This window comes from Apodemus sylvaticus, chromosome 22 (assembly GCF_947179515.1).
Source record: "Apodemus sylvaticus chromosome 22, mApoSyl1.1, whole genome shotgun sequence".
Classification (NCBI taxonomy): domain Eukaryota; kingdom Metazoa; phylum Chordata; class Mammalia; order Rodentia; family Muridae; genus Apodemus; species Apodemus sylvaticus.
The window spans coordinates 54,097,780-54,109,794 of record NC_067493.1 but is presented as its reverse complement, the minus strand read 5'-3'; the positions used below and the strand labels follow the sequence as shown (position 1 = coordinate 54,109,794).

At 48.0% G+C, this 12,015-nt stretch overlaps 2 protein-coding genes across 5 annotated transcripts in view; both read left to right on the top strand.

The window, feature by feature from the left end:
• The window catches only part of LOC127673034 (2'-5'-oligoadenylate synthase-like protein 1), a 449,062-nt gene that overhangs the window by 88,287 nt on the left and 348,760 nt on the right, over window positions 1–12,015 (top strand). The window lies entirely within an intron of this gene.
• Sppl3 (signal peptide peptidase like 3) overlaps window positions 2,828–12,015 on the top strand; it is an 88,816-nt gene continuing 79,628 nt past the window's right edge. Inside the window, exon 1 of the mRNA XM_052168577.1 lies at window positions 2,828–3,318. Within this exon, the coding sequence (XP_052024537.1) occupies window positions 3,296–3,318 (23 nt within the window). The 5' untranslated portion in view covers window positions 2,828–3,295. The remainder of the gene's footprint in view (window positions 3,319–12,015) is intronic.

Sequence of the window (12,015 nt, the reverse complement as noted above, 5' to 3'; positions counted from 1 at the left end):
TCCCGGGAGTCTGTGCCTGGGGCAGGTGATGCATCCTGGGAGGCTCTCCAAGTCTCCTTTGAACATGCTCAGTGGATAGAACCATCCTATAATTACCATGAGGATAATTAGAGGCGCTTTCATGGTCTCTTTCAACAGATATTACACAAGCTATGGCCCTGTCATCTTGGGGGTAGGGTGGGTTGGAGGAGAGCGGGGCACCCCTCCTCAGGGAGAGCCAACACCTGAACCGTTGCCAAACACACCTGACTCCAGGCTGAGGCTCGGCTCGGAGTGCTGGAGGTCCACCTGGGCCGCTCTGGCCAGGAGCCGGGTGTCTCTGGCACGGGCACTGAAAGTCACTCGCTGACTTCCGCCCAACTCTAGGGCTCTGGTTTATTCTGGTCTGGCCTTCCCAGAGAACTGCAAGCTTGTGGGGATCTTGACGGTGACCCGGAGATGCCTCCTGCATCCTGTAGCCTTGGATGCTCGAGTCACCAGGCTCTGGTGGGGAGCTTTCTCTAGGGACCGTGCGCACAGGGTTTCTGGGGCCTGGATGACCTTCCCAGCCCCACCAAGGGCAATCTGGTTCTTGTCATAGACTTGGTGTGTTTTCCTGAGAGACGCTTTGGGAGCCTCTGGTTAGCGCAGTCTTCTGTCCTAGGGAGGCTTTGGCTTTGTTGTCTCAGTCGCTTCTGCTCCATTCACCTCAGACTAACTTCTCGCTTGGCCTAATCTTCTGTGACTCATTGGGAATCAAAGCCTAAGAGAATTGCCCAGAGGCACCTGCTTGTTTCTGTTTCATTAGCTACATGGCTGGTCTGTTTTGTTCCTAACTCCCTTGAGAGCGTTCTGGCCCCTCCCAGGGCCACACCTGCTCAAGGCTTCGGGCCTTTCCCATGGGATCTGAAACCCAACTCACTCTGCTTGGAGACTCAGTGTGACTGTATCATGCTTAAGGCCACAACTGGCTTTTTGTAGACCCGTGGCTGGGCAGACGTTAGAAGGCTAGGACCTTTCTAGTTGGAAAAAGGTGGTTTTGTTGAGGCCCTGGGTTAAACCCTCTCTGACACCTTGACTCTCTGGTGATGCTCAGGAGGAGATACCTAGAACCTGGTTGGTCCCAGCACCTGGCATGGGGGGAAGGGAGGCGGAAACTATGTAGGGACAGTGCACTTGGCCTTTTCATGAAAGGCTTCTCCTTGGAGAACAGGCAAGCAGCCCCTGTATAGAGTAGTGGCCAACTGATCTATTTGGAGATAGATTCAGGGTGTGGCATTCCCTGTGAGCCTGGGCAGACCCTGGGAAACTAAAACAGAGCCAGAACCTGGCCTAGCGCCAGCGGAGCCACAGAGGGTCCTGAACATGCAGGTACTTGAGACTTGCTCTGTAAGGGGGGGAAGAAGTGGGAATTCTGGGAACAGAATTCATTAGGCAAGTGCGGTCCCCAAACCTGATCTTTTCATTCGCAGGCACAGTCACTGAGTTAGCAGGAAGGCCTAGGAAGGCCCTTCAGAGCCATCATTTTAGAGTCTTTGTCTTACCCCCTGTAGCATGAATCATCTGTCCCCTGCCTGGTTCCAAGCTCAGCCCAGGGATTCCCATCACTCGGTTTTGCTCTGTGCCACTCTCTTGGCAAAATGATTTTTCTCTTGGTAAGCCTCTTCTGGTTTGAGGATGTCTCACTCCTGAGAAAATGGTCTCCAGTGCCTCTGGGGGGAGGGGGTTCAATTTATTGTACCATGTGAGGCCTAGCTTCCCGAGGCTGGTCTTTGCTCTACAACATTTACATCTGTGACTGTTTTCTTTCCTTCCTTCCTTCTTTCTTTTCTTTCCTCTTTCAAGATTTCTGTAGTTCGGGCTGGCCTTAAAGTTTGTGTCCAATTCCCTAAGTCAGATTCCTTGTATAGCTGAGGAGGACCTTGATCTATCTATTGCTCAGTTTATCCCCTCACCCCCAACAGTTCTGGGATTACAGTGTCCTGTGGTCTAGTTTTGTTGCTTTAAAAATCCTCTGTGTGTCCCTTCAGCCTGATAACCAGTGATCTTTGCTGTTTCCATAGTTATTTTCCAGAATGTCATGTGGTCAGAAACATAGACTGCATAGCTTTCCTAGATACGATTCTTAATGTTTCTCTCGCCTTTCATTAATTCAATATAGGGTCTCTCTATATTCTGGGCTGGCCTTGAACTCATAGAGATCTGCCTGCCTTTGCTAGGATTAAAGGCATGTGCCACTAGGCCCGTTTTTTTTTTTTCTTCCTAAGAGATGGTCACACATAGCACTGAGCCAGTCACCCTATCTCAAGTAGCCTGTGCTCTTCCTTTATTCTCTATTCATTACTCTCCATTACTGTATTAATAGCACCATGACTCTGAAATGATCTTCGTGGCTTTAGCAGGCTTGAACATATCTCTTCCCTGAGAATACGCATGCAAAGACAAGGCCCAGGTGACGCCTAGCTGACACCCAACAAGGATCCGCTGATGGGTTCTATGAAGACGAGCATGTAGCATTTGACTAGGCACCGGGCGCCACGAGGGATGTTGGCTGAAACCAAGGAGGGAACCGCGCAGCGCGGGAAGCCGAACGCAGCGTTCTGCCCGCCATTTGACAGCTGACTGGCAGTGGAGGACCCAGGCCTGCCGACTGTTGATGGAAGGTTGACAGCTGAGTGGCAGGCAACCGCCGCGCACCGGGACCGCTGTGCGCAGAAGGGGCCTAGCACGCGGCCGCCACTAACTGTAGCCTCGAGCTGGGCCGAGCGCTCCGCGCATGGGCCGCACTCGAGGGGCGGGGCGCCAGGGTCACGTGAGCGTGTTTTGGGCACGTGACCCGCGGCCCGGGCTCGCCCCCGCCCGCTCCCTCCACCCTCGGCGGGTGTGCTCCGAGCGGCCTCGCCTCACCGCCTAGCGCCCCCCTCAGCCGTTGCTGCCGCCGCCGCCGCTGCCGCCGCCGCTGCCGCCGGCCATGTCCCCCGACCGCCGCCGCCACCGCCCGAGCGCGGCGCTCCCGCGGCCCGGCGCGTACTGAGCGCGGGCCCGAGCCACCGTTCGCCCGCCCCGGGCCCTTGTTCTCCGCGCCGCCGCCGCCGCCGCCGCCATGTTGGGTTTGGAGCCGCAGCGGAGTCGCCGCCGCCGCCGCGGCTGACGAGGCCGAGCGCGGAGCCCGGCCCGCGCCGGGGCCCAGGGAGCGGGGCCCGTCGGAGTCCGTCGGAGCCCGAGTGCCCGTCCTCCGTGCGAGCAAGCCGCCGGGCCCCCGGCCGCGCCCTCTGCCGCCGGCCGAGCGAGCCGCGGAGCCCCGAGAGGCAGCGCCATGGCGGAACAGACCTATTCGTGGTGAGTGCGGGCTTGGGGGGGCCGGGCCGCAGGTGCTCGCGGGGCCGGGGCCGGGGTGCGGGCGGCGGGCGTCCTCCGAGCCCGGGGGAGGGGCGGTCATCCGAGCGGCGCGGCGGAACCGACTGGCGCGGGTGCTGGCGGGCAGGGGGGCATCTGGAGAAGGGTGGGCAGAGGCGGGCCCCGGCTTAGGTGTACCCCACTCGGGCGAGAACAGGTGGTAAGAGGCACAACTTGCAAGTAGTGAGGGAGGAGCGGCCGCCTCCACGGTGGGCAGAGGCCCCGCGCCGCGGGAGCCCTGCACGGCCGAGGGGGGAGTCTATTCGGATGACCACATTCTGGAAAGGAAGTCGTCGGTAGCAGTGGGGCATGGGCAGTCTTTGTAAGGGTTGGTACTCTGCTCTAGGGATTCGTAGAGTGCTGGCCCGTGTTCTGGGGTCGATCACGGGGAGTGTGTGTGTGTGTGTGTGTACGCGCGCGCGCAGGTTGAGCCCCTGTCTGTGGGACTTTTCAGCATGTTAAGTAGTTTACGGGGTGGTGGGGGTGACAAATGCGTCCAAGTCTGGGGGGGGAAAGAGAGGCCAGAAGGACAGATGTGTGGCGTGTTTGCCATGGAGGGAGGTTGGTTGTATTGGGGGCGAGTGGGATGCTGTAGTTGAGAGCTGGGGCTTGAGGGGGAGAGAGCAGGAGCTTTGTTGGTTGTAGGTACGGGGCGGGGGAACCTGGTCGCTGCAGCCCTAGAGGTAGGGGACGGATTAAAGCTCTTGTGGTTTGGTACCAGAGCTGTAGACTTTCCCGTAGAATAGGGTTGAAGGTCCACTTGGTTTTGTAACTGGAAAAGTGAGTTAGTTCTTCATTCTTTGACCCTTAAACCTTAAAGTTCAAGAATTGCCTCTTTCCCAGCCTGTACAGATTATGTAGATACCTTCACAAAGCACGGGGCAAACTGTCAAGTGTCAGGAGCATAATGGAGCTGTAACTACCATAGGGAGATAGTAAAAGAACCGGGCTATACGTGAAAACAAGGGATGGTTATGCTCAGTCAGGAGCTCACTGTGCCCTGATGGAGGGTTAGTAATTGAACCTAATTTAATAATGCAAACGGCAGCAATGTCTACACAGTCTGAAAAAGAAGATAACTGGGAAGTTGAGAGGAAATGACTAAAAGAAAAGTTGGGTTTTGGTGGCTCTAGTTGTGGTTTAGAAGGACAGACTAATCTGAACGTTGTGATGAGCAGTGAGGGCACCTCGGTGGCCAGCGTGCTGCAGGGAGGGATTCGGCTCTGTCCTGCAAGTGGGTTAGGAAGGGAAGGGGATGTTGGTGCTACCATGGGTGCTGGCAACACCTCCAGCTTGTCCCGTTCCAGGAGGACTCCAAGTCCTCATGGCTGCCTTGCTGGGTGTTTTGTTTTGTTGAATTGTACTGTAAAAAGAATATGGATGGGTTGAAAAAAATAAGTGATAATGGGGAGGCGCTGTATGCAAGAGTGATGCCCTGTCTCAGTTTCAGAGTTTACTAGGTAGGTGGGCGGCATACACCTTCTTGGATGCTCTTGGGCCCCACTAGTTAAGGAGAGACTGCTTGTGAAGGCGGATCATTTACGTGACGTATTCTCTTGAAACAATTCCTTGGGTCTCAACTTTATTTGATTTAAAGTCAGGGAAGCGCCTTGCCATCAGGACCCTCAGTCCCCTTCCAGCTTGTTTTCTGGAGCAGAGTCCACAGGCCCACACCAGATAGTGCACAGGGGAGAGGACTGAGCCGCTCAACTCCTACCTACCCTGCTTCCTGGTTCTTCCCAAGTAAGCCAGGGCATGAGAAGTAAACACAGTATTTGGCAGGTAGTCAGTTCGCACTTGTCTCTAAGGTGGGGAGGTCTTCCTTATTCCCAGAGGAGGACACAGGCTCAGGAGCCAGGTGATATGTCCTGAGTATGCCTCAGCGATGCTCTGTGAGCTCTCTGGCTGCCACTTCACCTGTTGTCACAGAAATGGAAGAGCTATTCCAGACGGATGTGGAAGCTGAAGCTTGGAGTTTTTGGTTGTTCTTCATTTGTGTTATATAGATAGACACAAAAAAGGATATTTTAAAAACAGAATCATGTTTTGAGGATTTGTATTCTGCATTTAGGAAGGGTGTACTATGACCTTGTAGATTTGTCTGAGAATGGATCCCAGAGGGGTGCAGTATTAAAAATAGGCTTATGTTAAACAGCCTCTGACTTGTAAGTTACATATCAAATAAGATTGCTAAGATTGATAAATACTGTGCTGAGCTCACAAGTTTTTTTTTTTTTATATTCTGTTGACTTGTACATGTGTTTTTGTTGTTGTTGTTTTGGGTTTTTGTTTTTGTTTTTTTTTTTTTTTTTTTGAGACAGGGTTTCCCTGGCTGTCCTGGAACTCACTCTGTAGACCAGGCTGGCCTTGAACTCAGAAATCTGCCTGTCTCTGCCTCCCAAGTACTCAGATTAAAGGCGTACACCACCACTGCCCGCCTGACTTGTACATGTTTAACTTTTTTGTAATAGTAAAAAAATTGAGCCGGGCAGTGGTGGCGCACGCCTGTAATCCCAGCACTCTGGGAGGCAGAGGCAGGCGGATTTCTAAGTTCCAGGACAGCCTGGTCTACAGACTGAGTTCCAGGACAGCCAGGGCTATACAGAGAAACCCTGTCTCAAAAAAAAAAAAAAAAAAAAAAAAAAAAACCAAAAAAAATTGAACCCTACCTATAAGCCCGACTCCTGATTTCTTATACATATTCATTTCCTAGAAAATTCTGTCACTCAAGGGTCTAGCTCAAATTTTTTTTTTTTTTTTTTTTTTGTATTTGGTTTTTTCAAGACAGGGTTTCTCAGTATAGTCCGTGCTGTCCTGGAACTCACTCTGTAGACCAGGCTGGCCTCGAGCTCAGAAATCTGCCTGCCTCTGCCTCCCAGAGTGCTGGGATTACAGGTGTGCGCCACCACTGCCTGGCTAGCTCAAACTCTTATCTATCTAAAGTGTTTTCTGCCCATTCCTGAAGGTGGTCTTGTTATTTTTAATACTTGTGGTCCTGTCTGCATCATCCCTTCCACTTGTTGAGTAAATATTGAGCCTGCTCACTGTCCTTTCAGAGAGAGGACTGTGTGTGTGGGACACTGCCCTTCGCCCTCTTCTAGAACCTGAGACAGTGTCTGGCACACAGCTTCTGCCCAGGAAATCCTGTGGTGAATGTCACGGAGGGACTACTGCAGGGTTCCTGACTGCTAGGTTTCCTGATGTCCCATCGTATTTACAATATGGGTGTCATACTTTGTTTATTCTTCTGAGACAAGACCTCACTGTAGCATCCAAGCTGACCTGGAACACAGGGTTTCAAGCTGCCCTTGTACTCACTAGTATTTACCTGCTTATCTTTTGGATGCTGGGACAAGCCAGCAACACTGCTCCCTCTTGAAGTTTGTAAGGATGCCAGGGTCTTCTTTTTTCTGTTTGCTTTGGTTGGCCTTTGGTTTTTGTTTGTTTTTGTCTTTTTGTTGTTTTTGTTTTTTTCTTTTCTTCTTTCCTTTCCTTTTCCTTTCCTCTTTTTGATACAGTATCCTCCAAGTTTAAGGCTGGCCTGAGACTGGCTTTGAACTCCTGACCTTTCTGCTCCTTCCTCTTCAGTGTTGGGATTCTGGGCTCTAGGCTTTACTCACTCACATTATGCAAGTAGTCACCTCCTGAGTGCATCCCAGCCTCCCAAGGGGCCTCATCATGAATTAACTGCCCTCTTTACTCAGACAGAGGAAGTAAAAGAATGCATGCAAACACACAAATTGAAAGTTGAAGGGAAACACTTGCCCAGTGTGTACTTATGAGTAGTTGTTTCAGTGTAAGTACTGTGAGAAGTCTGAACTTGGCACTTGAAATCAATGCAATCTTTGTGTAGGATTGCACTTGAACCTGCTGATGGTTGTGCTTGGCTTACTGTTTCTGTAGGGAGAAGGCTATCTTCCTACAACATTCAAGTGAGTCTCATTACCAGAGAACTGGCATAGTCATTTATTTTGTATTTTCCTTGTGCTCATGTTTTGAGGATTGGAAAGTAAGAAAAATGGGGCTCAAAAGACTTTATTATAAGGTGGGCTGATGAGACTGCTCAGAGGTGAACTGACTGCCTCCTAAGCCTGCTGACCCGAGCTCCTCCACAGAGCTGTCCTGTGTCATACTCAGAGTCATACACATGTCACACATGGGTGCTCATGTTCTACATTCAAATTCAGTGAAAAGACAATGGAAGACTGTAAGTTACTCACCCATGGATACGAGTCACAAAAGGACTCAGCCAAGTCCAGGACAACCAGGGCTATATAGAGACCCTGACTGGAGAAAAGAAAAAAAAGAAAAGCAAACCTAGCTGTAAACATAGAACTTAGGAACTCAGGGAGAAGGCACGAGGAGCTTGTGTTTATATGAAGGATGAAAGGTTTTGCCAGGCTGCTGTGTTTCTGTCTCTGAGATGACAGGTAGAATACCTTACCCAAGGCTGTGTTGAGTTCTTGTCCTGCAGTTGGTAGAATCTTACAGAACAGATGAGTGAGAATGGCTTTTGCTTGTACTGCTGTCTAATCAGAGCAGATCTAGGGCTTCATTCCACTAAGGCGGTGCTCTGTGGTCATGGACACTATCATGTGCAGAGGGTGAAGAATACAGGTCTCAGCTAGTGGATGTCAGTCCTGATTTAGGTTATTGGTTATGTACATTGTATTTGTTCAGATCAATATGATTTTAGTAATTGCCACTTTTTAAGAATGTATTTTAAAACATGGTTAGGCTTATATATAGATTTTACAAGACTTAATCAAACATGCTTTGCCTGTAGGATAAAAAGTGCTATGATGATATGATTTGGGTAATATGAGATTTAAGCTAAAACTAGCCGACATTAACTCCATAAATTTGTTTTAAAATCATTACTCAGTTTTATTATGAAGTTTTTGAAGGCAAAGAAATTGGAGACATTTTTATGTGATCATTCCCTTTACAGATGACAGATGCCACAACAGAGATGTCTTGTCACACAGCTCTATATAATTGCAATGCCAGTCTCATCGGCAAATCACTCAGTTTCATTGTTCTTTCCTGTTTCATCAAGCCATTTCGTGCAATATGAAGGGATAGTTTGCTTTGTGTGCCAGGCTGGTCTGGAGCTCACAGGTTTACCGGCCTCTGTTTCCAGAGTGTGGGTTAGAAGCTTGCATCACTGCTCAGTACTTCTGGGATGGAAGAATATTTTCAGAGTAACTGACCAAGTGTTACATTAGTTGGTCATTGGCATCTAGATCGAGACAGGGTTTCTCTGTGTAGCCCTGGCTGTCCTGGAACTCACTCTGTAGACCAAGCTGGCCTAGAACTCAGAAATCCACCTGCCTCTGCCTTCCAAGTGCTGGGATTACAGGCGTGTGCCACCCCCCAACCCCTGCCCAGCTATCTAGACTGGTCTGTAACGTTCCTTACCTAGTGAGTGCCTGAGAGCAGGTGACCTTTAGAGAGTGCTGCTGTTTGTCCTTAAATGTCTTAAAGGGATAGTTTTGTTTGTTTTGTTGTTTCTAGACTGGGCTTCTCTTTGTAGCCTTAGCTGTTCTTGTGCTGGCCTTGAACTCAGCTTCTCTTGCCTCTCCCAAGTGCTAGTGTTCAGGTGTGTGCCACCATTGCCTGGCTATGGTTTTAGAGTTTAACGGTTCTTTCTTGGAAGTTAAAATGTTAGTTTTATGTGATTCTATAAACTGAGAACCTGTAACTTTGAGTTTCTATATTATACTTTCTAATCTTAAGGCGTTAGATGCAGAATGCTTAGATGTGTAACCTATTAGGTGTGTCCCAAGGGACTTCAAGTAACTGGGTTCAGTTTTATAGGAAAATCTACAGGTTGTTCCTGTGACCTTTGGGAAGAACTGTCTGTCACCTTTCGTATTTTAACAATTACTGTCACTAGGGCTGTTTTTTTGTTTTTGTTTTTGTTTTTGTTTTTTTTTTTGTATTTTCGTGACAGGGTTTCTCTGTATAGCCCTGGCTGTCCTGGAACTTACTCTGTAGACCAGGCTGGCCTTGAACTCAGAAATCCACCTGCCTCTGCCTCCCAAGTGCTGGGATTAAAGGCGAGCGCCACCACCACCTGGCACTAGGGCTGTATCTTAAGAAAGTCTCACTAATGGAGGCCTACAAAAAATGTCATAGCATTAGCCTGCTGGAGACCTTTAGAAAAGTTTTGATTTTTGTTTGGTTTGCTTATAGGATTTATTCTATCTTGCAGAAAAGTTGTAGATAAGCTATTTTTGGAATTTGATTGTTAATAGTTGGCTTCCTCTCCCAATCTAGACTACAATTATGGTTTCACTTTGTGACTTACATTGAGTGTAAATGACCATTCATACAACTATCTCTACATTGAAATTTAAAAACCCAAGACCAAATTCTGTATTAGCACTGGGAATTTCGAGAGGGATTTTTTTTTCCACCTGTGTTTGTCTGTGACCTCGCTGTATCTCAGGCATAGTGTTTAGTCAAGCACTGTACCACTGAGCAACCTCCAACCACCACCACCACCACCACCACCACCACCACCACCACCACCACCACCACCAGTGTTTAAACTGCTTCTTCCGGTCCTCTGCAGACCTCAGAGGTTCTGGGAGATGCTGTGTAAAATGCTTCCAGAATTTTCCAGTGTTTTCTAAAGAGCAGTTGACTGAGCTCTTTAGCATAGGTTGACAGAACTTTTTAGCATAGAAATGCTTTTTCTTGCTGACAGTCTAACCAACATTGAAACTTTATGTCTGCTTTATCAGGAGTGCTAAGTGATGCTATATAAAAAAGGAGAATAACTTACAATTTACTATTGACTTCACAGGTTTCGTAGTTCACCGCTGCAGTTCACTGGGGAAAGAAAATGATATGGTTACTTTTTTTTCCATGCAGTAATTAGGTGGGTCCTTTGAGTGGCAAGTGGACTTTCCCTGGATTTCTCTGTAATGCACCGGAAAGTTTTTCACTCTTCTAAAGGCCAGGGGGAAAGGCTTTACCAGTTTCTTATCTGTTTCCTTACCCACAGTGAGTCTGACAGGCACACCCACTTCCCTCTATCTAGCAGTAGGCCCAGACTTCACTCTTGACCTAAATAGGACATGTGGGGAGAAATTGCCTCCATTGTTTCTTCAGCTTGGCAACACTGACCTTCCAAGAGCCTAATTTTACCTTCAAAATTTGATTAAATCTTGCTTTTGTTTAAAAGAAAACATTTTGCTGGCATTCACAGCTCTTTTTTGATCTAAATACTTACATGTTTAAATCCATTTCTCAGACATGCTTAAAAAATCTTAGAAGTCTTAGAAATAAGAATTTATTGTAAAGAATGAATTCTTGGTTAGTGCAAACATATTTAGAAACACTGTCTTGTACCACAAGCCCAGCTAGCCAGTTCCCTGAAGACTAGGGCGAGATGAAGTTGTTAACTGAGTGAGGGAAAAAAGACCAGACACTCAGAACACTTGAGAAATTAACAGTGTTTAAGGAAACTGGAAGGAGAGGAGTCAGAGATTGTGTGCTCCAGGAGAGAGTGGAAGGCGGATCAGGAGCTCCAGGGGCAGGGCTAGATGCTCCAGGGGCGGGACTAAACACCTCGGGAAGCAGGGGATGGAAAAAAAACAAGAAAACAAAAACCAGACCATTGACTTTGCCAAGGAAGTCTTTAGTGCAGTAGAGCTCAGAGCAGTAGGGGTGAAACCCAGAGATTTAGGCAGTGAAGATGGAAAGGTCTCTTGAGATCACTGAGGAATGAGGGGTAAGGGTGTTTGAGGACCAGTGGCCAGACCTGCGGGTTTGTCTTCACTTTAGAGGGACTGTGTGTTTGAAGACAGAAGGAGAAATTGATCTTAGAAAGAGAAAAGGCTTTGTTTTTGTTTTTCTGTAGTGTAAACTTAGAGTTTATTTTTCTGTAAATTATTGGAGCTATTATTCAAGAGTTGTGCTGAAAAATTAATGGGGAATGTTTACTGTCACTTGGTCTGAGGTTCGTTGCCACTAGATTTAGTTGTATTGTATTTAGGTAGTGGTCTTTTTTTCAGTTCATAGAATATAAAATCAACCTCTTCACATCTGATTTTGGGCAAATATGACTTTACAATCCCATTTTCTTTAAAGTATTTGTTGTCTATTAACAGGGACTTAGTAGGTGGTCCCTGTCCCATCACTAGATACATAGGTAGATATGTAGACCTGCCCTTTCAGGGTCCATTGGAAGTGTTGTCATCTTTAAAATGTTCTAAAATCTCACTTTAGAACATATGCCGTCTGTGTGTCATCTGTGGGCAGGCCTACTGTGGGTTTTGTGTGGAGGGCAACTTTGGGAGCTGACTCTTGCTGTTCACCCCAGCATTTACGTGGGCCAGAGACCAGTCAGTATTACCGGATGAGGCGCCTTGCTGACCCAAATGTTGTTTTGTTGTTCCAAGGCCTGTAGCTGTTTGCTGTGACATTGAATATGTTTAATGTGGTTATTTCACACCTTGTGACAGCAAAACTCTACAACAGACTATAGAGTCAGAGCTGCTTATTTTGTGGACCTGTATATAGTAGGTGCTTAGAATTTTATTCTAATTTTTAATTTTTATTTTTATTTTGTTTTTCTGAGACAGGGTTTCTCTGTGTAACCCTGGCTCTCCAGGAATTCACTCTGTA